The following is a 14,896-nucleotide window of genomic DNA, read 5'->3' on the forward strand; positions in this document are numbered from 1 at the left end:
TTAACACAGTGTGATGTGGCTCTGGTTGTAGTAATGTAACTACCTGAGCACCAAAACCACTTCCTGCTCCTTTTTTGGAAGCCATGCAAGTATGGTGCTGAGTGGCTGCTTTTTGGCGTGTGCGCACTGCAGAAACACGTGCACTTGCACATCAGGGCTCAGCCTTTTTGTCTGTGTCAGGATATGTTTACTGTCATGTACATCCTGGGATCCCCAGCTGAGGACCTGGTCTTCCTCTCAGTCTGTTTTTAACATCTTTCCTTTCTTGTTGGGCTTGAGCAAATGTCATCCCACACTTTTTGAGGGGTTTTTTGTTTTTGTTCTCGCATGAAGGATCGTGCGAGATGCAATTCTGTTCAACTGAGCTGCTTTTACTTTTTTGAAGGATTCTTTATACTGTTTTATTATTGTTGTTGTTGCTATTTTTCTTGTCTGGAAATCTTAATAAAATTGTTCAGAAGAATTATGACTAATAAACAAGCTTATACCCATTTACTTGCCTTTGCTGCTGAGGATTTTATTGCTAGTTTTCTTTTCCCCAAAAAAACCAAGCTAGCTGTCCACGAGGAATATTTTACCAGTGTTGGAAACCATGGATTTTGCAGAGCACCTAAGGCAAAATACCTAAGTTTGCTGCACTTTAAAAACCCTGCTCTGTTTTCCTTGTTGGCTGTTGCTTATGCAGCAATGCAAATCCGGGTGGTAGTGGCCACCAGCTACCCTACCAAAGTCTCTCCTGTTAAAGAAAACCAGGAGCAGAAAGGCCAGGCTGGGGCCTAATGTGCATTTCCAAGCCCACATGGGACAAGATGAGGGTCCCTGCTGAGCTTCCAGCAGTTGGAAGAGGATTGCCAGCGCTGTTTGGGTCTATTCGGGGAGGTTTCGGGAAAGCCAGCATGCCCATGATGCACACAGCAAGCATAGCCCCATGCCTGCACACCGCTATGGGGTGTCAATTGATGTCCGGAAGGTAAATGCACGTGACTATTACACTTTAAAAACCCACTGGACTACTGTACCAATTGGCTGCAACATAAATGATGGGGTATTCATTAAAATAACTATTTAATCTCCTGGCTGACTTTTGTGGATTTAACATTAACTATTTGTTTTGATGACTACCCTGTCCTTGCTGCCCTGGATGCCTGGGGCCTCGTCTCTCATCCCTGGAAGGTCTGGGCCCGTCCGGGGGGGTGGCCACCCCCGCCGTCCTTCCCTCCTTGCTCCTTTCTGGCTGGGGGGGGCAAGGAGCATCCGGGGAGCTCTGCACCTGCCCTTGCTGGGACCGAGGGCTGCAGCATTGGGGCTGTGTGCTGGGGGCCCCGGGGGGAGCCTGGTCCCTTCCCCTCCTCGGGCAAGACTCGGCGCGCGGAACCAACGACTCCCGCCAGCGTTCCCGGCCGGACGGCATGGGGTGTACCGGAAGCGGCCGCCAGGAAGAAGCGCCATGGCGGACCGCGAAGGGAGGCCGCCGGAGGAGACGCTGCGCCGTTGGGAACAGTAAGGGGGCGCTTCCGGCCGCGGGGCGTGCTGGCAGTTGTAGTGCGGCTGAGCTGCCCGTGCGCATGCGTGCGGGCCGGGCACATGCGCCAGGTGTGGTGCTGGGCTGGGGTGGGGCAGGTCCCGTAGGACTGGGCAGCAGTGCGTCGCAGTGTCCTCCAGTGCTCCCAGTATCCCCCAGTCCCAGTATCCTCCAGTGCTCCCAATGTCTCCCGGTATCCTCTAGTGCTCCCCGGCGCCTGCCAGTGCCTCCTAGTATCCTCCAGTACTCCTCAATGTCTGCCAGTGCTCCACAGTGTTTCCCAGTATCGTCCAGTGCCTTCCCAGTGTCCTCCAGTGTTCCCTAATGCCTGCCAGTGCCTCCCAGTACCCTCCAGTACTCCCCAGTACCTGCCAGTGCTCCTTAATGCCTGCCAGTGCCCCCAGTACCTGGTGAGCCCTGGGCAGCACCAAGCGGATGCCCCAAGGGGCTGGGTGCTTTGCCCACAGCCCTCCCCACCCTTTAACCCCTCCACTTCCCAGCCCGACCCCGGAGCGGTGGGAGGGGACCGTGCGGTAGAGCCGACCCCGCGCAGCGGTGGACGTGGGAGTCTTGGTCACAGAGGAGCGGGGCTGGAAGGGACCTCGAGAGCAGGGTTTTTTCCCAGGCTTTTCCAACCCAGCGCACACTTACACGAATAAAACTTTCCACCGCACACCTGTTGCAGGTTGCTAGCGGTGCACGATTGCTGGCACAAGGGTGGGCAGGGAGCCCAAGGCACAGACAGTCCTTGCTGGCGCTTGATCCCAATGTTAATGGGACGTTTCCGTGCCCCCACACCGCACCTTCCTCCCCCTGGTTTACCTGCCCAGGAGACCAGGGACTTGGCATAGAAGCAAAGCATCCTCGAGCCGGGGGACCATCCCAGACAAATCCCATGTGCAGAAACAGCACTGTCACCCCTGACACCACAGCAGGCATCACCCCTGGCACGGGGTCTGTGGCAACCAGTGTCCTGCTGCTGCAAAGGGGTGAATAGTTGCTCAAGAGACCCCAGGCAGAGGCCGTGCCCCACTGCAGAGCAAAGCGACCCCCCCCCAAGTCTGCACCCATCTGAGCAGGGGGTCAAATCCCTTCCTGCCCCCCATGCAGCATCGGTTTGCCCCGAAGCAGAGGCAGTCGCCAGCGTGCCGTGGAGTTTGTAAAGCCGGGAGAGTCCGTCCGAGCAGGAGCTGGCGGAAGGACGGGACGATGCCGGCCCTTCGCAAGGTGCAGACCCCAAATGCTGTCAAGAGTTTGGGGAAGCAAAAGCTCTGTTTCTGCCCACAGTTTATGGTCTTTCCCTAGAGAGCAGGCCCAGCTGAAGACCAGCGTGACGGAGGAGGACACGGAGGAGTGGCAGAAACATGCCACGTTCAAGGGACTGGAGCGAGTGGGAGGGGTGGACCTGTCGTATGTGGAGGGAAACCAGCCTCAGGCCTGCGCATCCCTGGTGGTGCTCAGCTACCCGGACCTCCAGGTAACGGTGCGGGAAGACATCCTACTGGGGCTATATGGAGTATATGGGTATATGGAGCAATGCACGGCACGGGTAGGGTTTCCACCAAAGCGGCTCCTACCACGGGCTCTTTTCCACAAAAGGGCTCAAGAAGAGGCTTTCTGTGGCTGGGGCGGGAGGGAAAGAGCGGGAGGCGTGAAGATCTCGGGTGATGCATTCCCAAGTCCATTTGGAAACACGTAACTTGCTTGCACTCTGTTGGGAGAAGCTACAGGGAAACTTTTGAGGCTTAAGGAGTTGGTTTTGGCATGCAGCCATTGCTCAAAGGTATGTCAGAGCATTTAATGAGCCCAAATAGCCCACATGCAGGCTTTGGGGATCCTAACTGGATTACACAAATATTGGAAATCATCAATTTGCCTTTATCCGGGAACAGGCCAGAATAAGGTCATTGCTTCCTAGCGCTTGCCAAGAGAGGACACTGAACACATATAACACTCGTAGACAGCTGGTGCCTGCCTTGCCAGTTCCATTTGGTTATCAATTAATAAGGAATTAATAAGAAATGTGATTTATAGCGGCACTTCCAAATCCGTCACGAATCCCACATTGTGCAGTCATTAAACGTTGAATCCGGAAAGACTGATGTCATCTGCTTTCCAAATTTCAAGCTGGTGCAAAAAATGTTCCTTAGAAACCTGATGCAAGCATGGGGATGTCTAGTGGCAGCCGTGGGGTCAACAAGCCGCATCCTGCGGTGGCTTTCAGCGGCCGTGGGAACAAAGTCACCTCCTGACCCCTGCTTTGTGGCTAGCAGGGACCTGGTGGCTTTTCCCACTTCGCTAACGCATCCGTTGTCTGAGCAGCAACTGCAGGAGTGGGAGAAGTAAAGATGTTTCCGTGCAGGTCGGGAGTTAAGCAGCCAGGTGCTGGGTCTTGGGGTGAAGCAAGCTGATTGCAGGGGTCCCCCGCCCCGGGTTGCCTCGGCAGGGTTAAGCCCGGTCCCTCTGCGCTGTCCTGCCTTGTGCCAGGTGCTGTACGAGGACTGCCGGGAGGTAGCTGTGAGTGCCCCGTACGTGCCAGGCTTCTTAGCCTTCCGCGAGGGCCCCGTCCTGGTAGAAGCTGTTCAGAGACTGCAGGAGCAGGAGCCCAGGCTCAGCCCTCAGGTGCGGTGGGCACCTTTCGGGGGGAGGTATCCCGTGCACAAGCCGGGGGTCCCTGGCATGGTCGCGCGGGACAGGACAAGGACCTGCTCGCTCGCGTGGGGCTTCCCCAGTGCTCGGTAGCTGACCCATCACCGTGCGTCGTTTCCAGGTGCTGCTCGTGGATGGGAACGGCGTGCTCCATTACAGAGGTAACCGCCGTATTCCTGCCCCTACACTGGTACGGCCAGGGCATTCCCCATGTGCATTGCCAGAGCAGGGCAGAAGTCCTCCGTGCTGACCCTTTCCTGTTTCCTTTCACCCCCTCCTTGGCAGGCTTTGGTGTGGCCTGTCACCTGGGCGTCCTGACAGGCCTGCCCTGTGTCGGCGTGGCCAAAAACCTGCTCCACGTGGATGGCCTGGCCAAGGATGAGCTGCACAAGGAGCAGGTATGGCCTGAGCTGCAATCCCTCTTTTCCTCTCCTGTATGGGGGGGGCCAGAACAAAAGCCCGGGCTGCGGAAAGCTCCCTGCCGCCCCATCCTGGCCTCTCCCCGAAGAAGGAGCCGTGGTAGCCACATGCCAGCTGGAGAGGGCTTGTTCCCATTTCCCCCCTGGGTGTGCAGGAGGCACAGGAGGCTCAGAAATGGGTCCAGGGAAGTGCGACTTCTTCCCTGAGATCAAGAAAATAAAGGGGCAGGAGTCTCCGTGTGCCGGCTGCCAGCTTCTCTGCCCAGTGCCCAGTGCAAGCTCCACCAGCAGCAGCAGGGAGAGATGGGCTACACTGGTCCTGCTGCACCTTGGCCAGAAGAGGAATGGCTCCAGGCGGCCAGTTCCTTGGGTAGGGCTCTGGCCGTGCCCTCACCCAGAGCAAATTGATGCCAGTGACCCACCCCTAACGCTGCAGCCTTAGCAGTGGTCACTGGTCTTCGTCCTGGGTGCTGAGTTCTGCTGCATCCCCAGGGTCCTGGCTACCCCTTGCAGTGCCTGCCCCCCACTGCAGATGCTCCACCCGGCTGGTGCCATCTCCTGGGGTGTCCTGGGGCAGGGGAGCTACTTCAATGCTAAGTAGAGGCCCCAGCAAAGCTGGCTGCATCGTCCTGCACTCCCCAGACAGGCTCTTCCAGGGCTGCCGCCTGTGCAGCGGCTCCTACATGCTTGTTTGTTCCAGATCCAAGACCTGCAGATGGGAGGAGACACGTTCCCACTGACGGGTGCCTCGGGCAGGGTCCTGGGCATGGTGAGCCTGCTGCCCGCATTGCTTGCAGCTGGTCCATGGTGGGGGGTGGGGGGGAAGTGAGGGCAATTTGACTTGCTACGTGCAACTGTCTCTGCATCAGCCCAGCAGAGCCAAGCTTGAGCTGGTGCTGAACCCGCTCCTTAAGGAAGCCCTGAGGGGTCCCCATGTGTGGCGTGCTGTCATACATGACAGTTGTATGTGAGGTGCCTTGTCCTGGTGTCTCTGGCTGTCCTGTGCCCTTGCAGCAAAGGAGCAATCTGCCCAGGGGGGACAGGGCTCTGTGTGGATGGGGGGCTGCCCTGTATAAGGGTCCTCATTGCGGCATAGGGCGAGTATCACCAGGGTCTTGGGTAACAGACCTTGCCCGGGGGGTTCCCTGGCCGAGAGGGGCAGGAGAGGCTGGCTCCGCACGTGTGTAGCGGGGCCCATAATGGTGGTCTCTGGTGCCCAGGCCCTGCGCAGCTGCAACAAGAGCACAAAGCCCGTCTACGTGTCCGTGGGCCACAGGATGAGCCTGGAGTCGGCCGTGCGCCTCGTCCAGTCCTGCTGCAGGTACCGCATCCCGGAGCCCATCCGGCAGGTGCGTGGCTGAGGGGGCTGAGTCCAGAACGGCGATCAAGAGCATAAAGGGGTGCTAGGCAGCTGTGAATGCCTGGGGTCCTTCAACTCGCCACCCCGAGCACAGCCCGGTTTGAGTCTGCAGCCCAGCTCGGGATGTGTGTCGCCGTATGCTGCAGGGAGCTGCTGGCTCCCGGCACTTGGCATGGCCAGGAGGTGGCAGCTCTGGATCGTAGCACAGGCATGGCCCGTAGCTCGATGCTAACGAAAACGCAGCAAGGCTCAGAAATAAGTCCAGGGAAGTGTGAAGCCGCTGGGATTTATTCCCTGGCAAGAGCTTCCTTTCCCTCGGGGTCACCCTGCTGTCCACGGCATGGCCAGCCCGACCCGCAAGGGAGCACGATGCCCTGTTCTTGTAACGTCAGCCTGGGACATGGAGGTTGTGGTGCTGTATCTCCACATCTGTCAGGCATCCGCCCGCCCCTGTCCTGAGCGCGGGGAGAAGACCAGACCCCCAGGCTCTGCAGGCAAGGGCTCATTATCAGCCTTGCAACATTTCTGGAGGCTGAATTTCAAAGTGATCTTTGGTTGCAGACCAGCCAAGACACCTTTAAAGAGCAATCAAGCCCCAAGTGTCCAATGCAGAGCTGGTCACTTGAGCTCCTGTGCTCCCCTCCCTTCTCCAGGCAGCCTGAGGGGCCCCGAGTCCCTCGTGCCCTGCTGCTCTCGCTGCCTTTTGTCACCTTGTTCCCATTCCCACACCTGTTGTGGCTGGTCGCGCTGAGGCACTTGCAGCTAATTAAGGATGTCCATGACAGCAATGGAAACATACCCTTCTTGTGGCCGGTTTGGAGGCTCCCGATGTCTTTGGGCAATGTGCCTTGCAGCTGTGCAGCACGGTGCATTGTGCAGGTCTAAGGATAGGTCAGACAAGGATGTGCATGGGATGGTTTGGGCAGGGGAGATCCTGCTCAGGCGGGGGCTTGGACTAGATGAGACCTCCGGAGGGTCCTTCCAGTCCCACTGCTGTAGGATTTGTTGGTGTGATGGAGTGAAGAGCCAAGGTGAGTAGGGTTGAGCACCGTGCAGGGAGGGAATGTGGGCATTGTCACCTGCCCCTGGACAACAGCAAGGAGCCTCCCCTTCTCGCTACCCCAGCACCTCCCTCGGGTAACATCCCCACTCGCTGAGGGGAACCGGGAACAGGAGCGAGGCATGAACCTATTTGCACGCCCGGGGCAGGACGCTGGCACGCTGGCTCCACCGGTTCCAGGAATCGTCCCAAACCCAGGCGGCTTGCAGCCGAACTCAGCTCTTTGATTCCCTCAGGCATGGGGCCATGGCGGCAGCTCTCAGGAAGTCATTACCATGCTGCAGTGTCAGCGGGGGCTCTGCACCAGCTGCGGAGACTGAACCCTGCCTTCTGGCACAGGGGTGCGTGGGCCCAGGTCACACACCATGGACCCCAGGCAGCACCTGGATTATGTGCAAGGGGGCTCATTTGCATTTGGAGACGGAGGTGGCCAGGCTCGTGAGGCCGCGGGTGACGCAGGCATGGGCAGCGATCTCACAGAGCGAGTGCAAGGAAGTTCATTATCTGCTACAATAAATATTTGTATCCTGCCTGGCCTTGTTCCCTGAGTAAATGCCAGGCCGAGGTGGGAAAGCTCTCCCTGCAGTGAGGAAGCGGGCACCCCTGGTCACCTGGGGATTCAGCAAGTCCCTCGGCAGGGGTCTGGTCTGGGGAGAAGACAGCACGGGCACGGCCCAAGCAATGGCACCTAGCGCTGGGAGTGTGGTGCTGGGGCGCACGCTGCCCCTTCCCAGGATTCAGCACATGCTGAGCAAGGGAAGCTGTGATTCAAGGGCTGCTCCTGGCTGGGTGGTGTAGATGTGCTCTAAACCTTCCCCTCTCTGTTTCTGTGTCTGGGTCAGCCCCCCTCTCCCCATTGTAGGAGCTTCCTTAGGCCAGTACGGGTGAGATGGCCATCCATACGCTGCCTTGGCCAAAGCACCATCCCAGGACTGGGTAGTGGGCTAGGACCAGCTCTCTTTCCTCTGCTGTTGGGCTGCACACCAGTGTCTTGCTCACTCAATGCTCCTCTTATTTTGCAGCATCTCAGCGGCAAGTGGGGCAACCCATGGGGCTGCTAGTAGCCCACTGAGATGGGGGAGAGACACAGAGGAGCCAGGATATGAATGATTGGCTCTGCCTTGCGGGGGAAATTGCCCCGAGCTCCAGCATTCCTGGGCAATGGGTCTCCTGCACCCTGCTCTGGCACTGCCTGCCATTCCCAAAACAGCCGTGGCAGGACTGCTGGACCCTTAATGCCAACACTCGTCCCCTCTGAAAATAGAAGCGATCTGCAGGGATTATTGTAGCGCACGGCTCCAGCTCATTGATTGGCCTCTCGGTTAATAAGCTGGGCTCAGCCATCTGCACGTAACACTGGGGGCGAGGCTCTAGCAGGTGACTTGCTGCCTAAACCAGCATTGTTGGGAGGCCAGCCTTAGGGTTCACTCCCGCCCCGCCCAAAGCACCTAAGTGCATTTGGCTCCGGCTGCCCAAGTCTCCCAGAAGGGCCTCTCTCCAGCAGGCGTTTTCCCTTGTTATAAATTCATCCCATGATGTCTGAGCCTGAAGGGTGATCAAAGTCATCTGTCAGCTGAGTTTTGAAACTGTCCAATTATTGGGAGAAGGGGAGAGGGGAACATCTCCCAAACAAGGCGCTCCATCTGCAATGGTTTTTCAGACCCAGGGATGTGGGATTCATGAGCAGCCGTGAACCTGCCACTCCAGAAAGGACTGGCTGAGTCCTGGCAGGGTGGGAGAGGACTGTGGGGGCAGGGAGGGCATCCTGATAAACAGGACAGTTACAGCCCCCCCACCCCTGAGTGTTTCGAACCCAGTTCCTTGCACCCTCGGGTACTGTCATCAGTGGCCTCAGTGCTGGGAGGGCAGCGTGTCATGCAGCCATCTCTGGGCGGGACACAGCAGCCCTGAGCAGCTTCTGCACTGTCTTTAAAACAGGAGATATGAAAAGCAACTTTTCCCAGTGAAATTCTGTGGGAGGGGAGGCATTGTCCAGCAAAGCTGGTCCTTGGCCAGGAGCTCGGGACTTTCACCTTTCTGCTAGTGAAAGTGCCTGCTCCAGTGCTACGTTGATGCACACTGGAGAGGTCAGGTGTCCCGCGGGCTGCTCTCATGTCCAGGGAGCCCCTTGGCAGTAGAGGGGAGGCATCACTTGGTGCCTCTCCCACCTCTGCAGCTGGTCCCATAAGAGAGAGCAGCAAAACCCCATTGCTTCTGGCCTGTCTCCTCCACTAGCCCAGCTGCAGCAATGCTTCAGGCCGGCTGGCTGATGAGGGCTCCTGTGGGGCTGGGGGTCATTCCTGCCTGGAAAGGGGGCAGGGAAATTTTCTGTTTCTGTTCCTCCTTCCTGCTCTTCTCCCATCAACAAGCCCTTTCAGGGCAACTGAGAGTCCGTCCTGGCAGCGCTGTGAGCATGTCACTGTCCCCAGGCCCGGGGCCATTCAGAGCCGTTTCTGCTGCCTGGTGCAGCTGCCTGCAAGCCCTGGGCAGGACTGGTCAGTTTAGTCCTCGGCTGTTTCTAACCCATCTCCTCTCCCTTTCCAGGCTGATCTCCGCTCCAGGGAGTACCTCAGGAAGCACTCCCCTTCTCCAGCTGGCACTGCGCTTCCTGGCCCTGAGAGGTATGTGCATGGGCAGCCCGAGCCCCCAGCCTCGGGAGTGATGTCCTTGGCTAATTGCATTACAAGACAGCTGGGGGGACCGGTTGCGATGGAGCAACAGCAGGATGCAGAAGTCCTGCTGGGCATGTCCCTGCCATGTTGTGCCTCTTTCCTTCTGAGGACTGTGGTGTCCTGCGGGGGGGAAAGGTCATGGGGATGGTGCTGCCTTCCAGCATTGCACAGTGCTGCAGCCCACGCAGGGGATGCAACAGCCAACCAAAATACCCTGCTGGGAGCAGGCCCCCGCATCTAGGCAGGAAGGAGAGGGCCAGCCCCGCACCACCGGGCTCCTTTCAGTGCCATCTGTCCGTGTAAATCCAGAGCACAAGCACAGGGCACCTCTACTGCCTGAACACCAGCCTGGTTCATGGTGGCCACATCTGTCTCAGAGCCCGACGGATCAGGACCAGACCCAAAGGGCCTGGTTTTGGAGTGAGTGGAGCGAGGGACAGGCAGTGGATGGAGGCACAGCCCCATATTTTAGGCTGGTCCTGCTTTGAGCAGGGGGGGTTGGGCCAGATGTGACCTCCTGAGGTCCCTTCCACCCTCATTTTCTATGGTATTCCTCAGCCAGCTCCACCAGCACACCTTGGGTCACGGCTTCCCTTCGCTCCATGCAGCGACCGGGCTCTCGCCACCTCTGCCATGCTCAGCTCCTCTGCAGTGCTGCAGTCTGCCCTAGCTGCGCCCATCTGGGTGCCTCCCCTTCATCTGTGTCGGAGGAGGTGGTGGGGCAAGTTCAAAATGGGACTGGACACATTCATAGGTGATAGATCTGCTAATGGCTGTTCAACAGAGATGTTTCCCCTCCCAATATGTGGGGGGTATTGCATAGGGGAGAGATCCAGTTTGGTGCTCTCCCCGTATAGCATCCACCCCTGCCACTGTCAGAGACGGGACCCCAGGGTCGATGGACCATGGGGCTGACCCAGTCTGGCATTGCTTATGCTCTTGTGTCCCACCTCCCTGCTGAGGGTCGCACCAAGCCATGCTGTGTTCAAGACACCAAGCTCTTGCTACCAAAGGGGAGTTTGGTGCCAGTCTCTGGAGACAATGTCAGCTGCTGGTACCGTGGGGCCAAGCAGCATCGTAGCTGTCTGGCTTGGCTTCTGCTGACCTCCCCTTGTTCTGCTTTCCAGGAGGGACGAGGGCACTGAGCCTAAGCACTGACCTGGCACCAGCAAGGTGCAGCAGAGCCCCTGCGTGAGCACGTGCCTTCCCCGAGCCCGAGCCCTCTGCTCAGCCCGGACACCGCCAGACACGAAAGCCAGGGAGCTTCCAGGTGTGGGACCACAGGCAAACCACAACCACGCCTCTCCTGTGCTGGGCCAGAGCCCTGCTCTCAGGCTGTTTGCAAAATCCGTATGATTTTAAAATAAATGCAGCAAAAAAATCAGTCCTGGCAGCAAGAACCAAGCAGGAGCTGGGTGGCGCCTGGCACTGGTTTTGGACCAGAGCCCCAGATTTCGGTTCGGGGGCACAGAGCAAACGGAGTCGAAAAGAAGCCAGAGCCACGCGTCTGGCCCCTGGCTCCCGCCATGCCGCACCGCAGCCGGCACGCTCCCTGCCGCTTCACACATCTCGAGGGAACAGAAGCCCCGGCGGCAGCTCCGGCTGGTCCCGACAGACGGGCAGAGGACGCTGTGTTTCGGGTGGGCGTGTAGCTCGCAGGGGAGGGGCTGGAGCCGGCAAGCTGCTGCCTGCGTGGAGGAGGGGAGAAGCTGGGCTCCGCAGCGGGGGCGTGGGATGCTCTTGGCCTCCTCGGTGTTCGAGGTCCTGCCTGGCATGTGGTCCCCTCCTGGCTGCTGAGCAAGACCCATTTCTTCTGCAAAAGCCCTTCAGACCTGTCGGTCCCTGTGGGACCCTGCTCAAGACCACCACTGGCAGAGCCCCCGCGGGGAGGCTAAGCCTGGGGGCCGTGTCACAGCAGCCAGGGACATGGATCAGGGTTTCCCGAAGGAACGAGCCTCTGCCAAGGGGCATCTTGTAGCGAGGGTCTGGGTTTACCCAGGGGGCTGTCGAGCCAGGTCCTGACTGGACTGGGGGGGCTGACGGAGCAGCGGGACAGGTCCCCAGTGCCTAGTGCACTAATCCATCAGGCGGGCTGTGAGCTTTTGCATTAGCAGCAGAGCAGAGAACAAACAGCTCTGATGCCTGAATCAACACAGCCACCGAGTCCAGCCTGGGCCGGAGGGACAGCTCTGTGGCCGGAGGCAGCAGGTTCTTCCCCATCTGTTTTGCTGGCAGGGACTGGACGTGGCCTCTGTCTTGGCTGCAGCAGAGACCTGGGCAGAGCTGGCTTCAAGGAGCCTCAGCGGGAAGGAAGGGAGAGTTGTTTCGGGGCCCAGGCAGGGCACCAAGGATCCCTGGGTCCTCCTGCAGGCAAGATAACCCCACTCCGTCCCTGTCATCCCATCCTCTCCCCATCTCCGGTGCCCCCGAGCTGCAGAATGGCCCAGCTGGGGCATGCGTCTGCATTGCATGCAGCAGTGGGGTGCAGCTGCATAGCCCCCTTGATAGGCTGGGTGACCTGTAGGAAGGTGCCAGCTGCCCAAAGACCTCCTGGCTACAAGCAACAGAGGGAGGAAAAGACCTCGGAGGTCGAGAGCCACCAACTACTTGACCTTGAACCGGGAGCCTGCAGCCTCCCCGGATGCCGCTGGTGCCTCCAAGCCCTGCTCCCCCAGGGCTGCCGTGTAGGTGGGCAGAGAGCAGGAAGGAGCGAGTGTCAGGGTTGCATTGAGATGCTTTGATGGCAGGGGCGAGTGTGGGATCAGAGAGCCCCGGCTGGCAGGGGGGAGAAGCCAGGCCTTTGCGTCGGTGCCCGCACGCTGTCCTGCGAGGACCGGTGCAGGCTGCCAGCTGCACCGTGCAGAGGGCAGCGAACTCTGGTTTCCCGGTCCTGGTCCCCAGGGAGCAGCTTGGAGATGAAACCTGCTGACAAGCAGCACCGCTGCCTGCCAGCTCACAGAGCGGGGAAAGGACTGAACAAGTGCTGCAGCCTCCTCCGCAGCCGCCCCCTCCAAAGCAAGCCGCGAGCAGGCCCCGCGCTGGCAGGGAGCCGGGCGGCGCGAGAGGCCGTGCAGCTGGCCCGGCCACCTGCATGCCGATGCCAGCCAAGCCCTTGCACCCCACGGCCCCCGAGTGTGGAGAGGGGATAGCGCCAGTGACTCACTGACACCGGGGAAGTCGCTGTTACGGGACAGGAGGGTAATAATTAGCACCGGGGGAAAGTGCTCCTTGCAACAGGTCAGACAATCTGGCATAGCTGGCCAGGGCCAGCTGTGCGCAGCAGTCAGCGTGCCAGGGCTTTCAGGTGGCACGGCCCCCCGTCCTTGGGCCACAGCCATTCATCCAGCTGTCCTTGGTTCTTCCCTTAGTGCCCTTCACGCTCAGCCCAGTGTCTCCCACCCTTGATATGGTGCCCCTCTCAAGGCCAGGTCCCGGCTGCTTGGCCCAGCAGGCGGCAAACAACTGCTCCCCTCGCACGTGCAGGCTCCTCAGGGACATGGGGAGAAGAGGGGGACGGACAGCACCCCTTGCCCAGTGCAGGGCTCTCCAGAGCTAAGAGCACGGGCTGCTACTGCTTGACCTCAGGAGCCTGGAGCAGGGTCCTTGCTCCCCGACAGCTGCTGGGGCACCTGCGTGCATGCTGATGTACACCTTGCTGGGGGTCGTTTGACCCCAGTACTCTTTCCTGCCATGGCACGGGGTCGGACTAGATGATTTACTCAGGTCCCTTCCGACCCTACAAACTATGAAACTATGCACCTGGGGGAATCGAAGGCCCCGCCACAGAGGTCAGAGGAGCCCTCCCGCAGGCTCCCGCCTGGCCTGGGTTAAGGGAGCCAGGTGGGTTTTTTGCAGTTGCTGATGCAAAGCAGTAACCATTGCCAAGGGCTGGGCTCTGCTCTGGTCTGGTCACTCCCAGGGCTTCCCCGGTCTCGGCGCGGCCACGTCATGCTACAGCTCTCGGGCTGCTCGGGGCTCTCCCCCGGCAGACCGCCCACCCCACACAGGCTCCGTCGGGATCCAGGGACCTGACATCTCCTCTGGGGCACCGAGGCCCAGGCTGTGCTTGCTACTGGGTGTCCTGCTCACGGACCACGCAGGATGCCCCGTCCCAGCAGCAGAGCAGAGGCAATGCAGTCGATGCCTGTGCAAGCTGCCCTGCCTCACTCTCCTCCCTACCCCTGTGCCCTGGTGCTGGCCCAGGGGTGGAGGGCAGCTCCCGCAGCCTTGCCCACCTTGCAGCTCCCAGCCAGGACCTTCTGCTTGCAGAGTCACCATGGGGATGGTGCTGAGATGATGCTCCCCTCTACACCCAGTTGGGCACGAACCCACCTAATGGATTCAGCACCTGCATGCCCCATGACATCAATGGGGCCCATACTCCGGACCCCCTGGCACCGAGCCCCTCCTGAGCTTCCTGCATCTTTCAAGGAACGGCTTAGCCCAGGATTGTCCAAGCTGGGCCTTATCCCTGCAGTTCAGTGCAAACTAATCTCCATGGCGGTTAATCCCAGCCAGCTGTGCTGGAGCACATCAGGAGTGGGCATTTAGGGGCTGGGGGCGGGGGAGCTGCCCCAGGAGCTGGGTCTTAAGGCTCCTACAAATCAGGCTATTGGGCCTGTGACCTTCAACCTCTGACCTTCTCCTGGCAGAGGGAGTGGAGCTCTTGCGGAGGGGACCATGCCACAGGAGCAGGTAAGTGTCTGGGGGGAGCTTTTTCCGGCACCGGCGACATAGGGAGTGCAGGAGGGTCCTGCCCCGCCACGGCAGGGCTGACGTCTCCAAGGGGCCGCGGGGCTGTCTTCCCCCCGGCTGCTCCTGGGTGTCTGTTCCTTGCTCCGTGCACGTCCCACGCCAGGCCCCATTGCGCTCGTGTGCACAGCGAGTGACCTCGGCTGTGGCCGGATCCCAGCCCAGTAGCAGCTGGCTGGAGCTGGTGGGCAGCTGAGATGGTGTTGTCCGGCGGGGATGCGCCCGGGGGCTCCCCAGCATCGGGCTCCCTCCGCTGGACAACCGGTCACTGCAGACGCACACCAGGAGTCTTCTGAGGGGCTCTGCAGTGCTTTCCCTCTGAGGCAGGGGCTGAGATCTGGGGGACTGAACCTCCCGCTCCAGGGGATCCCACATGTGCAGCTGGGGGTGCAAAGTAAATTTGTTTTTGCAAGATCCTAGTTGGTCTCATAAAAGAGATCACCCCCACCAGCAGTTGTGATT

General features: G+C 59.6%; 1 protein-coding gene across 2 annotated transcripts; it reads left to right on the forward strand.

The window, feature by feature from the left end:
- Positions 1-1,444: 1,444 nt before the first annotated feature.
- ENDOV (endonuclease V) lies at positions 1,445-11,066 on the forward strand. Of its 2 annotated transcripts, XM_019515617.1 has the most exons (9): positions 1,445-1,500; positions 2,828-2,999; positions 4,010-4,144; positions 4,293-4,332; positions 4,457-4,569; positions 5,291-5,359; positions 5,811-5,939; positions 9,555-9,631; positions 10,810-11,066. In XM_019515617.1, exons 1-9 carry the CDS (start codon positions 1,448-1,450, stop codon positions 10,838-10,840), a joined length of 819 nt encoding a protein of 272 aa, XP_019371162.1. In that variant the 5' UTR covers positions 1,445-1,447; the 3' UTR covers positions 10,841-11,066. The 2 variants fall into 2 exon arrangements, with proteins under 2 accessions (XP_019371162.1, XP_019371153.1); XM_019515608.1 differs by lacking the exon at positions 1,445-1,500 and having other exon boundaries at positions 2,094-2,999.
- The last annotated feature ends 3,830 nt before the right edge of the window (positions 11,067-14,896 follow it).

This window comes from Gavialis gangeticus, unplaced genomic scaffold (assembly GCF_001723915.1).
Source record: "Gavialis gangeticus isolate Ggan-Ray unplaced genomic scaffold, GavGan_comp1, whole genome shotgun sequence".
Lineage (NCBI taxonomy): Eukaryota > Metazoa > Chordata > Crocodylia > Gavialidae > Gavialis > Gavialis gangeticus.

Coding starts and splice junctions, on each gene's coding strand:
- ENDOV (XM_019515608.1), top strand. CDS start 2,763: ATGCTGTCAAGAGTTTGGGGAAGCAAAAGCTCTGTTTCTGCCCACAGT. Junction 3,000..4,009: donor TCAGCTACCCGGACCTCCAG/GTAACGGTGCGG, acceptor GCCTTGTGCCAG/GTGCTGTACGAGGACTGCCG. Junction 4,570..5,290: donor ATGAGCTGCACAAGGAGCAG/GTATGGCCTGAG, acceptor TGTTTGTTCCAG/ATCCAAGACCTGCAGATGGG.